The sequence below is a fragment of the Hylobates moloch genome, unplaced genomic scaffold (genome assembly GCF_009828535.3).
Source record: "Hylobates moloch isolate HMO894 unplaced genomic scaffold, HMol_V3 SCAFFOLD_19, whole genome shotgun sequence".
Classification (NCBI taxonomy): Eukaryota; Metazoa; Chordata; class Mammalia; order Primates; family Hylobatidae; genus Hylobates; species Hylobates moloch.
This window is the reverse complement of record NW_026652294.1, coordinates 32,212,194-32,233,576: the sequence shown is the minus strand read 5'-3', so window position 1 is coordinate 32,233,576 and position 21,383 is coordinate 32,212,194. Positions and strand designations below refer to the sequence as shown.

General features: G+C 44.5%; 1 protein-coding gene across 4 annotated transcripts; it reads left to right on the top strand.

The window, feature by feature from the left end:
* Positions 1–4: 4 nt before the first annotated feature.
* GLOD4 (glyoxalase domain containing 4) lies at positions 5–21,352 on the top strand. Of its 4 annotated transcripts, none has more exons than XM_032137807.2 (10): positions 5–101; positions 3,732–3,781; positions 5,505–5,625; positions 6,570–6,714; positions 11,036–11,172; positions 11,992–12,078; positions 12,340–12,453; positions 12,542–12,628; positions 12,843–12,978; positions 20,246–21,352. In XM_032137807.2, the coding sequence occupies exons 1-10, from the start codon at positions 12–14 to the stop codon at positions 20,260–20,262; spliced, it is 984 nt and encodes a 327-aa protein (XP_031993698.1). In that variant the 5' UTR covers positions 5–11; the 3' UTR covers positions 20,263–21,352. The 4 variants fall into 4 exon arrangements, with proteins under 4 accessions (XP_031993698.1, XP_031993700.1, XP_058287870.1 ...); XM_032137808.2 differs by lacking the exon at positions 5–101 and adding an exon at positions 218–342 and having other exon boundaries at positions 20,246–21,351; XM_032137809.2 differs by lacking the exon at positions 12,843–12,978 and having other exon boundaries at positions 20,246–21,336.
* The last annotated feature ends 31 nt before the right edge of the window (positions 21,353–21,383 follow it).

Genomic DNA, 21,383 nt, shown 5'->3' with positions numbered 1-21,383 from the left:
CGGCGGGAATCATGGCTGCTCGCAGAGCTCTGCACTTCGTATTCAAAGTGGGCAACCGCTTCCAGACGGCGCGTTTCTATCGGGACGTCCTAGGAATGAAGGTGCAGGCCGGGGCCGACAGGGGCTGGCGCGCGAGGCTGGGACGGGCGCCCGAGCCGGTCCTGGCGGAGGGAGGGGAAAAATGAATGTGTCGTGAACCTCAGCCGGAGGGCAAAGGCCTTGGAGAGGGGCCTAACACGATTAGTCCCCGCGGTGTGCCCACGCACGTCCTTTCATTTAAGCCACTCGTAAATGTTTATTGAGCCCCGCCCTTGTGGAGCTTACTGTCTACCGGAAAAGACGGTAAATAAAATGTTATATAATGCTTTCCAGTTAATATTTGTCTTTTCCGGTTTGGAGCCTTTGATGTAGATAAAATCAACATATTAAGAGTTCTGCTTTTATCAAGGCTGGTCTGAGTAGTCCCTTTCGGATACTCAGTCTCTGAATATATGCTCCAGCTCTCAACCCATCTGCTTTTCAACAACACCCAGAAGCGGTCTCTCTCGGGTCCTGAGAAGCTGTTATTGCAGGAGTCAATTGGTTGGGGAACTGGGTTTTGGGGACCTCCTTTGATAAGCCAGGGAGGTAGGGATCACACCACTAAGAAAGACTTGAAAGGTGCAAGAGCGCGGTTTAGTGTAGAGACGGTGCAGTAGACGGGGATCTAAATTCGTCAGGTCATTTTAAAAATATCTGCTATTTTCAGGGTACTACATTGAGTTTTGGCAACAAAGGTGCAAATGACCCTGATATATATCCTCCGTTAGAGCTCATGGCCTGGGTTGGGGTGGGAGTTGGAACTGGATTTGTACGTAGATGGTAATGGAAGTCAGAATTTGATAGTGAAAAACCACCAAACTTTCGATAGCAGAAACCACAGAGCTGTCCCTTGTTAGTATTTCCTCCTTGATCAAAAGGTTGTTGCAAAGATTAAACACATGCGGGCGCGGTGGCTCACGCCTGTAATCCCAGCACTTTGGGAGGCCGAGGCGAGTGGATGACTGGAGGTCAGGAGTTGGACACCAGCCTGGCCAACATGGTGAAACCCCGTCTCTACTAAAAATACAAAAATTAGCCGGGCGTGGTGGCACACGCCTGTAATCCCAGCTACTCGGGAGGCTGAGGCAGGAGAATCGCTTGTACCTGGGAGGCGGAGGTTGCAGTGAGCCGAGATCGCGCCATTGTATTCCAGCCTGGGTGACAAAAGCAAAACTCCGTCTAAAAAAAAAAAAAAGAAAAGATTCAACACCTTATTATATGTATAGTATTTAACATACAGATAATAGTACATTATATAAGTGTTAGCCACTATTATAAAAATACAAAAGAAGGAGAGGTTTTCCAACCTGGGTGATGAGGAAATAATTCATGTAGACCTTGTATTGAGTTGACTTTTTTTTTTTTTTTTGTGAGGTGGAGTCTCGCTCTGTCGCCCAGGCTGGAGTGCAGTGGCGCGATCTCAACTCACTGCAAGCTCAGCCTCCTGGGTTCACACCATTCTCCTGCCTCAGCTTCCCGAGTAGCTGGGACCACAGGCGCGTACCACAACGCCCGGCTAATTTTTGTTAATATTTTTAGTAGAGACGGGGTTTCACCGTGTTAGCCAGGATTCCAGTTGACTTCTTTTTTTCTTTTTTTTTTTTGAGACGGAGTCTCGCTCTGGCGCCCAGGCTGGAGTGCAGTGCCGCGGTCTGGGCTCACTGCGAGCTCCGCCTCCCGGGTTCACGCCATTCTCCTGCCGCAGCCTCCCGAGTACCTGGGACAACAGGTGCCCGCCACCACACGCCCAACTAATTTTTTGTATTTTTAGTAGAGACGGGGTTTCACCATGTCAGCCAGGATGGTCTCGATCTCCTGACCTCGTGATCCGCCCACCTCGGCCTCCCAAAGTGCTGGGATTACAGGCATGAGCCACTGCGCCCGGCCCGAGTTGACTTCTAAAGATAGGATATCCACAGATTAGAGGAGGAGCTACACAGTAAAACTGAAGAGCCAGTGCGGAGATGGCACATGTTTGCGAAGCCACTGGTTTTATGTACCTTTATTTGAGGTTGCTTAGTTGAAGTTAAGGAGATGGGATATCAGGATGGACAGGTCAGCATTGCTTCTAATAGTATCTTGAATGCTATGCTAAAGATTTGGATTTTATGCTGCAGTAAGATGGGAGCTCACGTTCTTAAACAGGGCGGTGATGGGATCAGAGCCTTGTGCTTTAGGCATGTACTTTTTTGGTGATAATAAGGAAGGATATCCGTAAGGAATTTTTTTTTTTTTTTTTCTGGTTGAGACGGAGTCTTGCCCTGTCGCCCAGGCTGGAGTGCAGTGGCGCAATCTCAGCTCACTGCAAGCTCTGCCTCCTGGATTCACACCATTCTCCTGCCTCAGCCTCCCAAGTAGCTGGGACTACAGGCGCCCGCCACCACGCCCGGCTAATTTTTTGTATTTTTAGTAGAGATGGGGTTTTACTGTGTTAGCCAAGACGGTTTCGATCTCCTGACTTCATGATCCACCCGCCTTGGCCTCCCAAAGTGCTGGGATTATAGGCGTGACCCACCGCGCCTGGCCAATAAGGATGGTTTTTAATAGTCTGAGCGAAGTGTTGGGAACTTGAACTGGCAGGAGCCGTGGGAATCAAAAAGGAGGACTAAAGCTAACACATTGAGAGCCTGCTGTGTGCAGGGTTCTGTGAGATGCTTTAATAACATCCATTCCCATCACATGTTAGGAGACTGAGACTCAGATTCTAATTTGCTCAGAGTTACACAACTACTAAATGACAGAATTCCAAATCCGACTTTTTTTTTTTTTTTTTTGAGATTGAGTTTTGCTCTTGTCACCCAGGCTGGAGTGTAATGGCGCAATCTCAGCTCGTTGCAACCTCTGCCTCCCGTGTTCAAGCAATTCTCCTACCTCAGCCTCCTGAGTAGCTGGGATTACAAGCGCCCACCACTACACCCAGCTAATTTTGTATTTTTAGTAGAGATGGGGTTTCACTATGTTGGCCAGGCTGGTCTTGAACTCCCGACCTCAGGTAATCTGCCCACCTCAGCCTCCCAAAGTGCTGGGATTAGAGGCGTGAGCCACGGCATCCATCTTTTTTTTTTTTTTTTTTAAATTTTGAGATGGAGTTTTGCTCTTTTCAACCAGGCTGTAGTGCAGTGGCGCGATCTCGGCTCACTGCAACCTCCGTCTCATGGGTCCAAGTGATTCTCCTGCCTCAACCTCCTGAGTAGCTGGGATGACAGGCACATGCCACCACGCCTGGCTACTTTTTGTATTTTTAGTTGAGATGGGGTTTCACTATGTTTGCCAGGTTGATCTTGAACTCCTGACCTCAGGCAGTCCACCCGCCTTGATCTCCCAAAGTGCTGGTATTACAGGCGTGAGCCACCGCGCCCAGCCCAAATCAGACTTCTTTAATGCTGAAGGCCACACTTTTTCCCCCTGCGTAGCACTGCTTACCAATCTAAATAGATTTCACAACTGATTTGGTAACCTGACCCTTTTGTCAAGCTGTTCTTCCTTCCACTACTTCTATGCTGGGAAAAGTGTAAAGCTCATTTGCTTTTGTTCTTTTACAAGTAAAGCTTATAAATGATAATGTCTGTGTTTTGACATTTTAGTCTGTGCTAAAGACGCTGTGAGCAGTACTAGTAACACTTCACAATTTGTTCTAAATCTCACACCAGGTTCTGCGGCATGAGGAATTTGAAGAAGGCTGCAAAGCTGCCTGTAATGGGTATGATAGCTTGTTTCTTAAAATCTCCTTTAGGCTCTGACTACACCCGGATAACAGAAGACAGTTTCTCAAAGTGAGTATAAAGCAGTGGAATTAATTAAGGAGGCAGTAAGTTAGGGAGGCAACTTCAGGAACATCAGGAACACATACTCTGTTTCTCTGCACTGTCATGGTGAGTATAAAGGAGTGGAATTAATTAAGAACGCCATAAATTAGGGAGGCAACTTCAGGAACGTCGGGAACATACACTGTTTTCTCTGCACTCTCATACAGCACTTGTGGCACACAAAGCGATTCTCCAGCTCTCTAATACCAGCCGGCTGTCCTGTTATTTAATTGATTCTGACTCTACCTGGAGTTAATGTCAGATCCCGCAAGTTAAGGGCTCAGTCCCAGAAGGTTTCCGCCACGTCAGGTGCAGGTCACAGTCTGGATCTCCAGGATTTCCGATGACCAACAACAAGTCAGGGCTCCCGCTCCTGCTTCCTTGGGTTTGATAATCTGCTACAGTGGCTCATGGAACTAAGGGAAACGCTGGAAACATTTACTTACATTTCCTGGTTTATTATAAAGGGTATGAGTCAGAAATGGCTGGACAGAGGAGATACATAGGGCAGGGCATGGGGAGTGGGCAGCAGAGCTTCCATGCTCTTCCGGGCAGGCTCCAATCCAGCACCTCCATACGTTCAGCATCCCAGAAGCTCGTGAGTCTCATTGTTGAAGCCTAAGAGAGCCCAGTTTCCATCCCTTTCCTTCCCAGAGGCTGGTGGATGGGACTGAAAGTTCCAGTCCTCTAATCATTTGTCTTTCTGGTGACCAGCCCCATGCTGAGTCTATATAGAGGCCCCACTCTAAGTCACTTCATTAGCATAAACTCAGGTGTGACTGAAAGGGGCTCATTATGAATAACAAAAGATATTCCTGTCAGGAAATTCCAGAGGTTTTGGGAGCTCTGAGACAGGAACCAGGGACAATGACCAGATATGTTTCATATTATGCCACAAATGCAAATAAGTGCATGCTCTGGATGAAACAGCGGCTTTCCAGTATCTTTTTTTTTTTTTTTGAGACAGAATCTCACTCTGTCACCCAGGTGGGAGTGCAAGGTCATTATCCTGGTTCACTGCAACCTCTGTCTCCCGAGTTCAAGCAGTTCTCCTCCCTCAGCCTCCCTAGTACGTGAGACTATGGGCATGCCCCACCACGCCCAGCTAATTTTTGTATTATTAGTAGAGATGGGGTTTCATCATGTTGGCCAGGCTGGTCTCGAACTCCTGACTTCAGGTGATCCTCCCGCCTCGGCCTCCCAAAGTGCTGGGATTACAGGCCTGAGCCACCATGCCCGTCCATCTCTTAAGCTTAGTACCGTGACAAGTTGGAACAGTCCAAGGCCTATTAGGAATTTCATGCTTGTTGATTGATAGTCAAAGAAATAACAGGTCGGTTGGAGAACTGTCTTTAGGATTCTGTTCCTTGCTTTACAGAAAAGGTGAACAAATCTTTCCTTCAAGTAGATGCTGAATAGATAGTCTTTGGAGCTTGTAGTAGGGTCCCATGAGCACCGCCCACAGCTGCTTTCTGTACCATCTCAGTTCATCTCATCTTTAAGAGAACTTTTAGGACCAGACAGGACTGCTCATCTCTCTGTGCCCAGTAGTTCTCTGGGGGTGGCCTGAGGCTGATTTGTCTATGGTCACTGAGTTCATTTACTTTTATTTTCTAGGCCTTATGATGGGAAATGGAGTAAAACAATGGTGGGATTTGGGCCTGAGGATGATCATTTTGTTGCAGAACTGACTTACAATTATGGCATCGGAGACTACAAGCTTGGCAATGACTTTATGGTAAATGCCGTTCTTTTCTAGCAGATTTTTGGCTGGGGTAGGTGGCTGGTTGTAAATTTGAGTAGAGTGTTGAGGGTGTGTGTGAGTGAAGAGAGAACATTTGAGCAGAGACTCAAAAGAGGTCAGGGAGTTAGCCATGTGAATATCTGGGGGACAAGCATTCCAGGCAGAGAATATTCTGTGCAAGAGCCCTCAGGTAACATGTGGCGTGTTCAAGGAGGTGTAAGGAAGCCAGTGTGGCTGATATAGAGAACGAGAAGGGAACGTGGTAAGAGGGGGTCAGCAGTGCCATGGGGTGAGACCGTAGGGGGCCTCCTAGGCCACAAGTCCTCCGAGTGAAATGAGCCATTGGAGGACTTTGCGTAAAGGGAAAGCAAGGCTGGCTGCCGTCTGGGGGTGGACTATAGGATGCGTTTTGGAAAGTTTACTTTGGCTGCAGAGTGGATAATTTACAAGACTGGAGGCAGAGAGGCCATTATAATAATCCAAGCTAGAAACAAGGCTAGTCTTCTCAGAAAGCATACGTGTACATTTCTAGGCACTTTGATTAAATGTAAGGAAACCTTGATAGTTTGCTTATTTTTGTTGTGTTTGTTTGTTTGTTAAAAAAGCAAGAACAGGTCACCTTAAATAGGTAGCTAGCTGGCAGACCCAGGTAACATCAAGATTTCTCTGGCTAGATCTTTAGAATTAGAAGAGGTTATCTTTGGTGTTAAATGAATCAGACTTCACTGGCATTTCAATTTCTGTCCTATTATTCATGAAGGTCTGAATGTTTGTGGGATAAAACATTGAAAACTTTTTAAATCACTAGAAGAAAATGTTGGATGCCAGTTTAATCTTAGGTGATTTTACCTAAAGGCAGTAGGGGCTGGGCTCATTGTCTTGTTCTGTAAAATATCTGTTGTGATCATGTACTTGGGAAGTACTGTTGTTTGTTTTAGGGAATCACACTTGCTTCTAGCCAGGCTGTCAGCAACGCCAGGAAGCTGGAGTGGCCACTGACGGAAGTTGCAGAAGGTGTTTTTGAAACCGAGGCCCCAGGAGGATATAAGTTCTATCTGCAGAATCGCAGTCTGCCTCAGTCAGGTAATTATACCAGAACCAGTAAAAGCCTCTGTCTAAAGGCATCTTTGGTGAAAAGAAAGTGAGGGCCGCCTGTCTTTTTTTTGTAGAGTCTTTCTGTGTTCATGTGATGTGTCTTCCCCAGCCAGTGCTTTTACCTGTTATCGGAGAAATTATATTCTCATATCAGAACTTTAATACATAGCGGTAGGGGATCTAGACTGGTTCTGGGTATTGATTTATGATTCTTTCATCTGTAAATAACAGAAAACCCAACTACTTTGAACAGTTACAGAATCTTTTAGCTCACAGAGCAGGCGTTCTATAGGTGGGAAAGATTTCAAGGTTAGATGATTCACCAGCTCACCACATTTTCTCTTTCTACGTTCTGTTATTCTCTGCGGGTACCTCTCCTACAGCTAGTCCCCTCAAGGTTGCAGGAGGGCTGCCAGGAGCAGGCGGGGCCACATGCTCCCACATTCCCATCTGGTAGGAGAGGGGATGCTGACTTCTTTGTGCTTTTTTTTTTTGAGACTGTCACTCCGGCTGGAGTGCATTGGCATGATCTCTGCTCACTGCAACCTCTGCCTCCCAGGTTCAAGCGATCTCCTTCCTCAGCCTCCCAAGTAACTGGGATTATAGGTACCCGCCACCATGCTCAGCTTTTTTTTTTTTTTTTGTATTTTTATTAACTTTTAAAAATTATTTATTTATTTATTTATTTTATTTTTATTTTATTTTTATTTTATTTTTTTGAGACAGAGTCTCACTGTGTCCCCCAGGTTGGAGTGCAGTGGTGCGATCTCAGCTCACTGCAAGCTCTGCCTCCTGGGTTCACGCCATTCTCCTGCCTCAGCCTCCCGAGTAGCTGGCACTACAGGCGCCCGCCAACACGCCCGGCTAATTGTTTGTATTTTTAGTAGAAACGAGGTTTCACCGTGTTAGCCAAGATGGTCTTGATCTCCTGACCTCGTGATCCGCCCGTCTCAGCCTCCCAAAGTGCTGGGATTACAGGCGTGAGCCACTGCGCCCGGCCTATTTATTTTTTGAGACGGAGGGAATCTTGCTCTGTCGCCCAGGCTAGAGTGCAGTGCCACAATCTCGGCTCACTTGCAACCTCCACCTCCCAGGTTCAAGTGATTGTCCTGCCTCAGCCTCTCCAGTAGCTGAGATTACAGGCACACGCCACCACGCCTAGCTAATTTTTGTATTTTTAGTAGAGACAAGGTTTCACTATGTTGGCCAGGTTGGTCTCGAACTTCTGACCTCACTTGATTCACCTGCCTCAACCTCCCAAAGTGCTGGGGTGACAGGCGTGAACCACCGTGCCCGGCCCTTTTTACTTTCTTTTTAAGAGCAGAAGAAAAACTTTCCTAGAATCTTCCAGCAAACTTCCTGGTCAGAGTTGATATACTGTGCCTGCTCCTAAACCAGTCACTGGCAAGAGAAATAGGATCACCCCCAACCCATTTAGCCTCTGGAACTGAGGTCTGTTTCCCAGACTTCAGCGTGGGTCCTCAGGGAGGGACGGCGTGGGAGCGAGGAGCCCCCACGCTGACTGCCACACAGAGCAAGAAGGACACTTTGCAGGGTTTGTTTTGTTGACTGCAGAGGCAGCCTCATCAGTGTTTCATTTTGTATTTAATGCCTGCAAATTCAGCTACCTGCTCTGTCAAAACAAAAGCAAAAACTGGGAAAATGCTGGCGAATGGCAAGGGCACTTGTGCCCACTCTCTCACTTGGTGAACGTATGCCTGCAAGTGGGCCTTAGAAGGGAGTCCTGGAAATTCTTCTTCCACTGGTCGGCCTCCTGTCCCCAGTGCCCCCATGCTGAGTCTCTGTAGAATGTTTAATGCTCCTTGTTTATCATCTGGTGCTCAGCAAAAGAAAGATCAGTCCGTTCCAGTGTGGGAGGCTAGACTTGGCTGTGTGGGACTCGTGGAGAGATGGTGTTTCTCTACTTCACTGGTGATTTAAAGGGTGTTTATGGTGTTTTTCTGTTGATAGGTGATTGATCCTTTGCTGACTTTAAAACTTAACTCTTGCAGCTAGCTCCACCATCCATTTTTTTCCTCCAGCCTTAGTGATATTTCAGTACTTAAAATAATAGAGAGCCTCACAGTGCTAAGAAGCTTTTGTCCTTTGGAATGGAAATCCCCTTGGGTGTTTCTGGTTGATAATGTGGTCAGACCTTCTGTCCCGCTGGCATTCATCTTTCCTTTGAATTACTCACTTTTGTGCAGCTTCACCCACATGTTAACTTCCTGTCCTGCATCCCTTCAGGCTCCAAGTCAACTGGGATTTGTTGATTTTGAAGTAAATGGAAAGAAAAAAATGGAGCCTGCCAGGCGGGGGCACTTGTGAGAAACAGCGTCTTAATCACGGTATTGCTGTTCTAGCAAACAGGACTAAGGCAGTGAAAGCCAAAGAAAAATGCACTGAATTTATCGTAGTCAGATGGAGACGTGGAACAGCTCTTTAGAAAGTCACTTCACAATGTGAAAAGTTTCCAGTAACAGTAGGTGTTTCAATATGACTTATTCTTTTTACAAAATAATCAAGTTTTTTCCTTAGACAAGCAGAGAAGCCGAAAAAAAAAAACACACACACACCCATATATCCAGAGAGAAGCACTGCTGACATTTCAGAGTATATCTTTCCAATATTTTGTCAAGAATACATATATATAATTAAGTGTATACATTTCTTCATATCCTTTTATAGGAGTTCCATTGTATTATTACATGGTAGGAAGATAAACAATTCTCTATTGTGGGATATCTATGTCGTTCCTAGTGTTTTATTGTTCTGAGCAACACTGATGAATGTCTTTGTGGTAAAAGCCCTTCATACATCCACGATTACCTTTCGAGTGGCTGAAAATGGACTTGTTCTTTCAAAAGCAATGAGCATTTTTTAAAGCTCTTGGTACATTCCGTCAAATTATTGCCCAGAAATGTACTAATTTACACTTGTATTATATGATTGTGATTTTCCCCTCTACACTAATACAGTTAACACTGCCAACTTTTAACATTATTTGCACATTAGATAACAAAAGATTTTATGTGAATTCTAATTTCTTTGTTTTTTGGGGGGGTCAGGTTGAATATTTTTGTATATGTTATTTGACCATTCTAATTCCTCCTTTTGCGGATTATTGCTTTGTGCCTTTTGCCTATTTTTCTAGCATGTTCATTCTTTTCCTATTAATATTTACAGGTGATTTATACATTAAGGACTTTTTGTCCAATATATTGCAGTTGTTCCCCCTGCTGTGTTGTATACTCTAGTTTTGATTGTAATTCCTTTTCTTGGTTGTTGCCTAGGAGTTTTCCATTTTGTGTAATTTACGTAGCAGAATTTTTTTCTTCATAGTTTTTCTATCTTTGGTGTCAGGTTTAAAGAAAAATCCTCCTCTACTCCAAAATTGTATAAATAATCATCTGTATCTAGTGTTTTCATGGTTTCATTCTTTAAACTTATTTTTTTAACCCATCAGGAATGTATTTTGTCATTTATTTCGAAGATGTAAGTTTTTCTTACCAAATGATTAGCCAGTCTTCTTAGTGCCATCCATTGAATAATGAGGCTTTTTATACTGTCTTTTTTTTTTTTTTAAGACAGGACCTCACTCTGTGGCCCAGGCTGGAGTGCAGTAGTGCAATCTTGGCTCACTGCGGCCTCGACCTCCTGGGCTCAAGCAATCCTCCTGCTTCTACCTCTCAAGTGGCTGAGAATACACACATGAGCCACTACGCCTAATTTTTTTTTTTTTTTTTTTTTTTTTTTGAGACAAAGTTTTCCTCTTGTCTCCCAGGTTACAGTGCAATGGCACCATCTCGGCTCACTGCAACCTCCGCCTCCCAGGTTCAAGCAATTCTCCTGTCTCAGCCTCCCGAGTAGCTGGGATTACAGGCATGTGCCACCACGCCCGGCTAATTTTTTTTATTTTTTATTTTTAGTAGAGACAGGGTTTTGCCATGTTGGCCAGGCTGGTCTTGAACTCCTGACGTCAGGTGATCCACCTATCTCGGCCTCCCAAAGTGCTGGGATTACAGGCATCAGCCACCGCGCCTGGCCAATTTTTTAAAAAGTTTTCATAGAGGCAAGGTCTCACTGTGTTGCCTGCGTTGGTCTTGAATTCCTAGGCTCACACAATCCTCCTATCTCAGTCTCCCAAAGTGCTGGGATTACAGGCATGGGCCACTGCACCCGGCTTCATACTGGCTTAAAATCCCTTTCTTATTGTAAAGTGAATTTGTGTGTATACATGTGCATGTTTTGGTCTTTCTATTTTATTCTATTAAATTGATCTGTCTATTCCTGCTTTATTACCCAACAGATCCCGTATTAAAAGTAACTCTAGCAGTGTCTGATCTTCAAAAGTCCTTGAACTACTGGTGTAATCTACTGGGAATGAAAATTTATGAAAAAGATGAAGAAAAGCAAAGGGCTTTGCTGGGCTATGCTGATAACCAGGTGAGCAGTCTTGGAGAAGAATAACCTGTTACTTTGAATTTGGATAAATGAAGCTTATAAATGGTTTATAACCTTTATAAATGAAGCTAACATGAAGGTTGTTCCCATAGTTTCTTCACAGTGATTCAATATTTATATAGATAAACAGAAGAAAATGAAAATAAGTGATAACCTCACCACCCAGATATTACCTTGTTTATATTTGGGGATATATCTCTTCAGAAGTGGAATTGCTTAATCAAAGAGATTGAATGGATTTAATGCAAGATCTTTTTCATCTTCTTTTTCTAATAACCCAGCATTTGAGCACGATTTAGTCCTTGCACTTTGACCCTGCAATTCTACTCCTAGGAATTATTTTACAGATGTTCTCAACATACATAGGCACAAAGAAGTGTGTGCAAGGTTATCTGTTGCAGCATTGTTTGTAATCACAACGTGTAAGAATTTCAGTGTCCTGTAGATTAGAGACATATTTCAGTAATTTACGGCTCATTCATTGGAATGGATTACTATGTCGTAGCAAAAAGATTGAGGCAAATCTTTATGTACTGACATGGTAACATTAAGTGGAGAAAAACAAGGAACAGAATAATTTGTAAATTATACTACCATTTGTGTAGAAAAAAAACATAGATGCGTGCAGTGCTTCTAGAAGGATACACAGGAAACTGCTGACTAGTTGTCTCCGGGGTGAGAGTAGGATAGACACTTAGTTTTTACTTTACTCCTTTAGTATATAATACTTGAATTTTTCTACCACATACATGTAATGAATGTATAATCTGTTCCAAAAAATAACCCCCTTTCCTATTTCAGTGTAAGCTGGAGCTACAGGGCATCAAGGGTGCGGTGGACCATGCAGCAGCTTTTGGGAGAATTGCCTTCTCTTGCCCCCAGAAAGAGGTAACGCTTGATACCAGATTGAGCTCTGCGACTAGCTGGTTCAACCCAGCTAAGAACCTTGCCCTTCCCTTCTTGAGGTCCTTTTTGATTGTGGCTTTAGTATCAAGTTCAGCAGTTGTTTCAAGAGCAGCTGAGATAATAAATTCAAACAAATGGCGCCTTGGCTCTTTATGGTATCTGATACTCCTCTAGGGCTGACGAGGGCTGTGTCCTGAGTAGTGTGTGACCCCTGGCTCACGTTGCCTCTTTGTTTTCCTCAAGTTGCCAGACTTAGAAGACTTGATGAAAAGGGAGAACCAGAAGATTCTGACTCCCCTGGTGAGCCTGGACACCCCAGGGAAAGCAACAGTACAGGTGGTCATTCTGGCCGACCCTGTAAGTATTTCTCAGGCAGGGGGCAGGCTGGACCAGGGGTTTCTTCAAGGATGTCTTTGGCAGGTGTGTTTTCTCTTTATTGGCGTAGGACAGACATGAAATTTGCTTTGTCGGGGATGAAGCATTTCGAGAACTTTCTAAGATGGATCCAGAGGGAGGCAAATTGTTGGATGATGTGAGTCTCATTTCTACATTTACGTCACCATGGGCCTGAGAGGGATGGCATTAAGTGTGTGTGGGAGGAGCCTAAGCAACAGGGTCCAGGTTCTTACTGTCAGAACCAAGTCCTTTAGCTGTTGGGTTGAGCTCAGCCAAGGACCGATCTCTTCACTGCCACCTGTGTAGACCGCTTGTCTAGACTCAGCATTTGTGCCTTCCTACAACCTCAGGCTGCCCTGGAACCACTGCTGCTGGATCCGTCCTTATTCTGCTCTCTGCATGGAGATGCCTCCATCCGACCCCCTCAGCTCTGCAGCTCGTTTGATCATCTCTTCTCCATTCTGCAGCATCAGTCTCTTCTTTCTAGTGAGTTCTTCTTGCCAGCACGCAAACAGGCGCCGAAAGCTCCCATCCTTTAAAAACCTTTCACTGACCCCATATCTCCTCTCCAGATTTCTTCTTCTAAAAATCTGAGTGCGCGCTGTTTCTCTTTCTCGCCTCCCATTTTCACTTCAGTCTGTTTTGCACTGGCTCTTGTTACTCAGTGAAGTGCTTTTGTTTCTTGCCAAATATAGCAACTACTTTTAGATTCTCATCAAACTCAGTAATTCAGAAGCATTCAAAGTAGTTGTTGGATCCTAGCTCCTAGCACAAACCTGGCATGTACTAGACGTTCTGCAAATACTTTGTTGAATGATTAAAGGAACAAATTGGTCTTTCTTGGTTCTGTCACATAACTATGTGACTGATCTTAAACAGTTAAATTATTTGAACTTTAGTCTTCTTATCCAAAAATTTCAGAAAATAAGAGTATCTCATAAGATTGTTACGGTTTATAGAGCTTGGCAAATTACTGACATAATAGTAGATGCACAATTAACATTAAAGCAGGAAATGTACAGAAAATACAGTCTTTATACATTTTATCCTGAAGGAAAATAGAATCTCAGTCATCCTCTCAGCTGACAAATTTGCCAGACTCTTCCTCCTCACTCTTAATTTAATTTAATTACTTAATTAAATTTTTTGAGATGGAGTCTAGCTGTGTCACCCAGGGTGGAGTGCAATGGTGCAATCTTGGCTCACTGCAACCTCCGCCTCCCAGGGTCAAGCGATTCTTCTGCCTTGGCTTCCCGAGGAGCTGGAACTACAGGCACCTGCCACCATGCTGGCTAATTTTTGTATTTTTAGTAGAGATGGGGTTTTGCCAGGTTGGCCAGGCTGGTCTCAAACTCCTAGCCTCAAGTGATCTACCCACCTCAGCCTCCTAAAGTGCTGGGATTACAGGTGTGAGCCACTGCGCCTGGCCCATTTTATTTTATTTATTTTTCGAGACGGATTCTTGCTCCGTCACCTAGGCTGGAGTGCAGTGGCATGATCTTGGCTCACTGCAACCTCCACCTCCCGGGATCAAGTGATTCTCCTGCCTCAGCCTCCCAAGTTTCTAGGATTACAGGCACGTGCCACCACACCTGGCTAATTTTTGTACTTTTTTTTTTTTTGAGACGGAGTCTCGCTGTCGCCCAGGCTGGAGTGCAGTGGCAGGATTTCGGCTCACTGCAGGCTCCGCCCCCCGGGGTTCACGCCATTCTCCTGCCTCAGCCTCCCGAGTAGCTGGGACTACAGGCACCCGCCACCTCGCCCGGCTAATTTTTTTTTTGTATTTTTAGTAGAGACGGAGTTTCACCGTGTTGGCCAGGATGGTCTTGACCTCAGGTGATCCGTCTGCCTTGGCCTCCCAAAGTGCTGGGATTACAGGCGTGAGCCGCTGCACCTGGCCCATTTTATTTTTTTAAGACGGGATCTCTGTCACCCAGGCTGTAGTGCAGTGACACGATCTCAGGGGATCTCTCTGTGTCACCCAGGCTGGAGTACAGTGGCACGATCTCAGCTCACTGCAAGCTCCGCCTCCTATGCTCAAGTGATCCTCCCACCTCAGCCTCCCGAGTAGCTGGAACCATAGGCGTGCACCACCATGCTTGGCTAATTTTTGTATTTTTTGTAGAGATGGGGTTTCATCACGTTGCCCAGGCTGGTTTCAAACTTCTTGGGCTCAATCATTCGATCCGTCTTGGCCTCCCAAAGTGCTGTGATTATAGATGTGAACCACCACACTCGGCCTCTGTTCACTCTTTCATAGCATTGATGAACTCCTGCTCTCTGAGCTCTCTTCTCCTCTGCTGTTAGCGATCCTGCCATTTTCTTTTTCTTTTTTTTGAGATGGGAGTCTCACTGTCTTGCCCAGGCTGGAGTGCGGTGGCACAATCTCAGCTCACTGCAACCTCTGCCTCCCAGGTTCAAGCAGTTCTCCTGCCTCAGCCTCCTGAGTAGCTGGTAGCTGGGATTACAGGCATGCACCACCACACCTGGCTAATTTTTGTATTTTTAGTAGAGATGGGGTTTCACCATGTTGGTCAGGCTGGTTGAGTAGGCCGGGCGCGGTGGCTCACACCTGTAATCCCGGCACTTTGGGAGGCCGAGGTGGGCGGGTCACAAGGTCAGGAGATCGAGACCATCCTGGCTAACACGGTGAAACCCCGTCTCTTGAACTCCTGACCTCAGGTGATCCACCCTCCTCAGCCTCCCAAAGGGCTGGGATTACAGGTGTGAGCCACTGCGCCTGGCCATCCTGCCATTTTCATCTCCCTGACAGTTTCTCCTCAGACATGGGCACCTCTTTCTGTGTCTCATCCCAAAGTGTTTTTATACCCATAGCCCTACTTTGCCGTTTTCCCCATTCTGCATTCTTCCTCTACTCTGATGAGCGCTTACCGGCGACTCTGCTTACCCCTGCCCTGAACTTAGCCATCATCCTGGTTCCAGCTTCCTCACTTGTAGTTTTTAACTCCTTCCTCTGCTCAGACAAGTGGTTGTTGTTGATGAGGCGTAATCTAGGTAGAATTTAAATGTGTTTTGACAGTTGTGTTTACTCATACAACCACTACTCAGAATACAGACCATTTTCCCAGGAAGTTCCCTCATGCCCATCTCCAGTGAGTTGGCACCCTCATCTCCCAGATCAGCTGCTATTCTGACTTCTGTCACTGTAGGTGAGTTTGTTCTCGGACTTCATACAAATGGAATCATTCAGTATTTTCTTTTCTTTTGTGCCTGGCTGCTTTTACTCAATGTGGCTTTTTTTTGTTTTTTTTTTGAGACGGAGTCTCGCTCTGTCGCCCAGGCTGGAGCACAGTGGCCCGATCTCGGCTCACTGCAAGTTCCGCCTCCTGGGTTCACACCATTCTCCTGCCTCAGCCTCCCGAGTAGCTGGGACTACAGGCGCCTGCCACCATGCCCGGCTAATTTTTTGTATTTTTAGTAGAGATGAGGTTTCACCGTGTTAGCCAGGATGGTTTCGATCTCCTGACCTTGTGATCCGCCCGCCTTGGCCTCCCAAAGTGCTGGGATTACAGGTGTGAGCCACTGCGCCCGGCCTACTCAATGTGGTTTTGAGATTCCACCATGTAATTGCATATCACAGCTCATTTTTTTTTTTAGTTGCTGACTGATACTCAATTTTATGAATATAACAATTTGCTCATTCATTCTTACAATGGTGGACATTTGGTTTATTTCTAGATTTTTTTAATCTATTATAAGGAAGACTGCAATGAACATTCTTGTGTAAATCTTCTTGTAGATAGATGTTTCATTTTTCTTGAGTAAATAGTAGAACTGCTTTTACTTTATAAGAAAGTGTCAAACAGTCATCGAACGTGATCAGACCATCGTTTGTCCATGAGAGGTCCAGTCATTCTACATTCTCACCAACACTTACTTTGCTTTTTGTGGGTTTTTTTAGCTATTCTAGCACATGTGAAATGGTTTCGTTGGTGCAATCAAGTGATCCTTCCGCCTCAGCCACTACGTAGCTAGGGCTGCACCACTATGCCCAGCTAATGTTTTTTATGTTTGTAAAGACAGATTCTCACTGTGTTGCCCAGGCTGGCCTCCAGTGATCCTTCCAGCTTGGCCCCACAAAGGTTTAATTTTTATTTCCCTGATGACTAATGATATTGAGCACCTTTTCATGTGCTTATTAGCCATTTACTTGTTTTTGTGAATTTTATGTTCAAGTCTTTTTCCATTTTTTAATAATTTTTAATATTTCATGATGAAAAGTTCCAAATATGCACAACCGAAGAGAGTACGACAGATCCTTACGTGACTCTTATGTCGACTCTGTACCGTAGTTTTTCATCATTCCTTCGTCACTTGCAAATTCAAGTATTTTTCCCAGCCATTAATTGAGTTTTTGAAGATGAGGAATTTTTTATTTTGGTGAAGTCCACCTTAAGAACTTTTTCTCTTATGTGTAGTACTTTCTCTGTCCAGACCAATGTTATATCCCAAGAACCTCTTCACCTAGGAAACCCACCACGTATCACACTCAGTGTGTCTATAACTTATCTCACCTCAAATCCATTCTTCTTCCAGTAATACTAAATAAAGGCTGCTGGGGAGTGTTGATTCTGGGAAACCTGAATCTATGTTCCTGGGTTGCAGTCTTCAAGCTTGGCCCAGATAAACTCTCTATTTATATTAAAAATATGTTTAAAAATAAAAAGAAATAAATGCTACTATATCAATACATTCTTAAGTGCTTTATTTTTATTTATTTATTTATTTTTGAGATGGAGTCTCACTCTGTTGCCCAGGCTAGAGTGCAGTGGCGTGATCTCAGCTCATTGCAACCTCCGCCTCCCGCGTTCAGGTGATTCTCCTGCCTCAGGAGAGTAGCTGGGATTCCCGAGTATCTGGGGTTACAGGCATGTGCCACCATATCCAGCTAATTTTTGTATTTTTAGTAGAGACAGGGTTTCACCATGTTGGCTAGGCTGGTCTCAAACTCTTGACCTCAGGTGATCCGCCCACCTTGGCCTCCCAAAGTGCTGGGATTACAGGCGTGAGCCACCACGCCCAGCCTTAAGTGCTTCATATACATTCTGTGATTCTTACCATAACCTGCAAGGTTGATAGCATCAGCCTTTGCAAATGAGGAAACCAAGGCTAAGGATGAGTAAGTCATTGGCCCTCCCTCTTGAATACCATACACTGAGTGAGTGGCAGGCAAGGGCTTGGATGGTGATGACGTCATTCCCCTTCACCCCTGAGGACCACACGCTGAGCAGGTGTAGGCAGGGCCTGGATGGATGCCTTTCAGGCTTTATAGTCAGTCCTTTTTCTTCCTCTGTGCCCTGCTCCCTCCCTGGACAGTACAGCGTATCTGTGAGCCCAGTTGTTCATGCTGGAATCCTGAGAGCCAGTTTTGGTGTTATTTTGTTGTGGTTTTTTTTTTTTTAACATTTAATAGACATTTTAGATGTACAGTCACTTTTGAACATTATTTCTCCTCATCCTTAAATTATTTTAGCTATTAGTCACCAAGAGCTGTGAGTTCTCCCTCTGAAATGTCTTCTGCCTGTCAGCTTCCCCTTTGAAAGGCCTCATTGTCACCTTACGGTCTGTCCCAAAGCAAACATCCAGTCATTTTAAAACTGTTTAATCTGATAGCTCTCTCTTGCCTCTGAGATAAATTTCAAACTCTCTGACAGAGCATGTGACATATTTGGACATTCTCTAACCTCTGACCTTCTGTCCCGCCTCCCTCCCTAAGTCCCCTAACTCATCCCCATTCCAGTCCCACTGAACTGTTACATTAGCTAAGATACATCTTCTTGCATCCAACCCAAAGGGTTTTTTCCCCCTCTCCTCTTTTAATTGTCCTTCAACACTTAAAAGCTTTCTTAGGTTAGGCCGGGCACGGTGGCTCACCCCTGTAATCCCAGCACTTTGGGGGACCAAGGCGGGTGGCTCACCTGAGGTCAGGAGTCCCAGACCAGCCTGACCAACATGGTGAAACCCTATCTCTACTAAATACAAAAAATTAGCCAGGCATGGTGTTGTATGCCTGTAATCCCAGCTACTTGGGAGGCTGAGGCAGGAGAGTCACTTGAACCCAGAAGGCAGTGGTTGCAGTGAGCTGAGATGGCGCCATTGCACTCCAGCCTGGGCGACAAGAGCAAAACTCCATCTCAAAAAAAAAAAAAAAAAAGGAAAAAAAAGCTTTCTTAGGTTCTCCAGATCATTTAGTTGTTCTTTCCTCCCACTTTTTATGGCTCCTAAAAGACAGAAACATGCATATTTGTGGGTCGTGGTTTTTTTAAGCGTATCTTTGATTTTTAAATACTTATTTTCATCAAGATAATAAATCAGATAGTACCAAGATTTTTTTTTTTTGAGACAGAGTCTCGCTCTGTTGCCCAGGCTGGAGTGCAGTGGTGAGATCTCGGCTCACTGCAAGCTCCGCCTCCCAGGTTCATGCCATTCTCCTGCCTCAGCCTCCCGAGTAGCTGGGACTACAGGCGCCCGCCACCATGCCCAGCTAATTTTTTGTATTTTTAGTAGAGACGGGGTTTCACCGTGTTAGCCAGGATGGTCTCGATCTCCTGACCTCGTGATCCGCCCCCCTCGGCCTCCCAAAGTGCTGGGATTACAGGCGTGAGCCACTGCGCCCGGCTAGTACTAAGATTTTTTAGAAATGAAACGGTCCATCTCTGAGTCACGCTACCTAGGACAGCCACTTTTCACCTTCACTGTTTCTAAATAATAAATATATTTGTTTCTTCTTTTTCAATTGCCAACTCATCTTGTGACTTCCTGCTGAGGTAGATATTATAGCAAATGCTTCAAGACACACACATGCGTACACACACTCTGTCATGCAAAATACTTGTTTCCATATCTGAGTTTTCAGCTGTTCTGTACACTCCTCAAAGCTTCTGACGGTCTCTGCTGACACACCTGAACCCAGCATGGTACCTGGCTCTTTTTGACTAAATAAATGAATGTCTGTCCTTACTAAACAACTAAAGGGACACTTGTGGCACCAAAACATTATTGTTAAGGCTTTACTTATTTCTTTCTTTTTATGTGTATCTGTATATATATATGAGACGGGGTCTCACTCTGTTACCCAGGCTGAACTCGAATTCCTGAGCTCAAGTGATCCTCTGGCCTCAGCCTCCAAGTGGCTGTGACTATAGGTGTGACCACTGGGCACAGCTCAAGGCTTCCTTTTTAATTAAGATGCCCAAACTAAACAGAACCAACATCAGAAGAGTAGGCTGGGAGGACACTTATGAAATAAGGAATCATTCCAGGCTTCATTACTAAAACATCACGTACGTTTCATATTTGGCCTCACTGTCAGACTGAGTTTCGTGACACTAAAGATTCTTGAGCATCTGCCCAGATGCTGTGAGTGGCAGGACTTGCTCTTTTACCAGAGATCCTACCACCTGGCATGCGGGTCCCTGATCTAGTTGGTCTGCCAGCCACACTTCTGGCTACAGGCTTTGTTTGCCCTTGACTCTGCAGAGTGAGGATGCACAGTTGCTCATTACTCACCAGTATCTCTTGCCTTATTGAACATAATACTCTTACTGGATTAATACTCTTTAAATGTTAACATTTTTTTTAATTTCTCTTCTCTTTTTCTTGGAGTGGGGGTTTGGATCTTTTTTTTAATGTTAATTTTTTTTATTGGGGTCAGTACAGTGAGGTGTAAAGTGGGTTATGTCTTTTGTTTTTCAGGCTTGGAGTCAATGTATATTCTATTTCTATTTTACAGGCAATGGCAGCAGATAAAAGTGACGAGTGGTTTGCCAAACACAATAAACCCAAAGCTTCAGGTTAACGGAAGACATGACGCAGAGCAAGCCTCTGTAATTCCTGCCCAGCACCTGTGAGGCCTGACATGTCAGTTCCCGATAAATGCTCTTCTCATTTGTTTCCCGTACAGGCAAGGAGGCTTGGGTAGTGCAGATTTGTGTATTTCAATCTTTGGAAGCTCTGATGTAATTTAGAAATGAAATCCGATCATGAGTCCAGGTAGAGAAGGCCTGCTGTAATCTACACTGTTGCTGGGACTGCGCATTCTGTATATAACTGTGTTCGATGAGTGACAGATGATTGTTCAGACTAGGACAGCCGCATGAATGTGACTTTGGTTGGGATTGCAGATAGTTAGGGTTAACTCTGAATCATGTAGATTTTATGAGAGCAGCTGTTGGTAAATCCAAATGAATGGCTTGTCATGGTACCATTCCCAGCACCTGATGATACACTGTTCTATTATCTTATTCTGGCAGGTTTTGACATTTTACATTTTTTAAAGAAATTTTATTCCTTGGACCAAAAGGTTTGGTTAACCACCCCCATCTTACTTGCTTTTACATTTTGAGTGTCCAGAGGAAACAGAAAGGAATGAGTGTGTGACGTTGCTGCACACCTGGCTCCGTGCGAGTTTCTTTCTGTGCATATATTTTGTTTTGTTTATTTTTTTCTGTGTATATTTTTAATCCCGACAGAACATCATGTGAGATTTCTTTAAAATGGATTAAACGATTTCTTCAGCCTGAAAAAAAGGTTTTGAAAATGTTTTCTTGTAGTTTTGTTTGGTTCTATACAACAAATAGGTTTTAATCACTCGAAATGGAATTATGTTGTGTATTCATTGAATAATTAAATTTTTTTTGAAAGTAAGCTTCTGAAATCAAGCTGTTATACCAGTCTCTAAGTCTCATCATTTAAAGTGGTGGCCAGGTTCCGATTTTTAAAAATAAACTTAGGAGATTGGAAGGGATTGACTTAGAGGATCCTGGTTCCAAAAGAACATATATAGAATTACTTGTAAATCATAACCTCTGCTTTCCTCCCTTACTGGCAGGGTGTGGGGCATGGAAATTTTGGTTGTATTTCAGCTTATC

Excerpts from the sequence above, each read along its gene's own strand:
- GLOD4 (XM_058431887.1), top strand. The coding sequence starts at position 12 with ATGGCTGCTCGCAGAGCTCTGCACTTCGTATTCAAAGTGGGCAACCGC. Across the intron at positions 3,782-5,504 it reads TGCAAAGCTGCCTGTAATGG|GCCTTATGATGGGAAATGGA; the intron begins GTATGATAGCTT and ends TTTATTTTCTAG. Across the intron at positions 11,173-11,991 it reads TGGGCTATGCTGATAACCAG|TGTAAGCTGGAGCTACAGGG; the intron begins GTGAGCAGTCTT and ends TTCCTATTTCAG.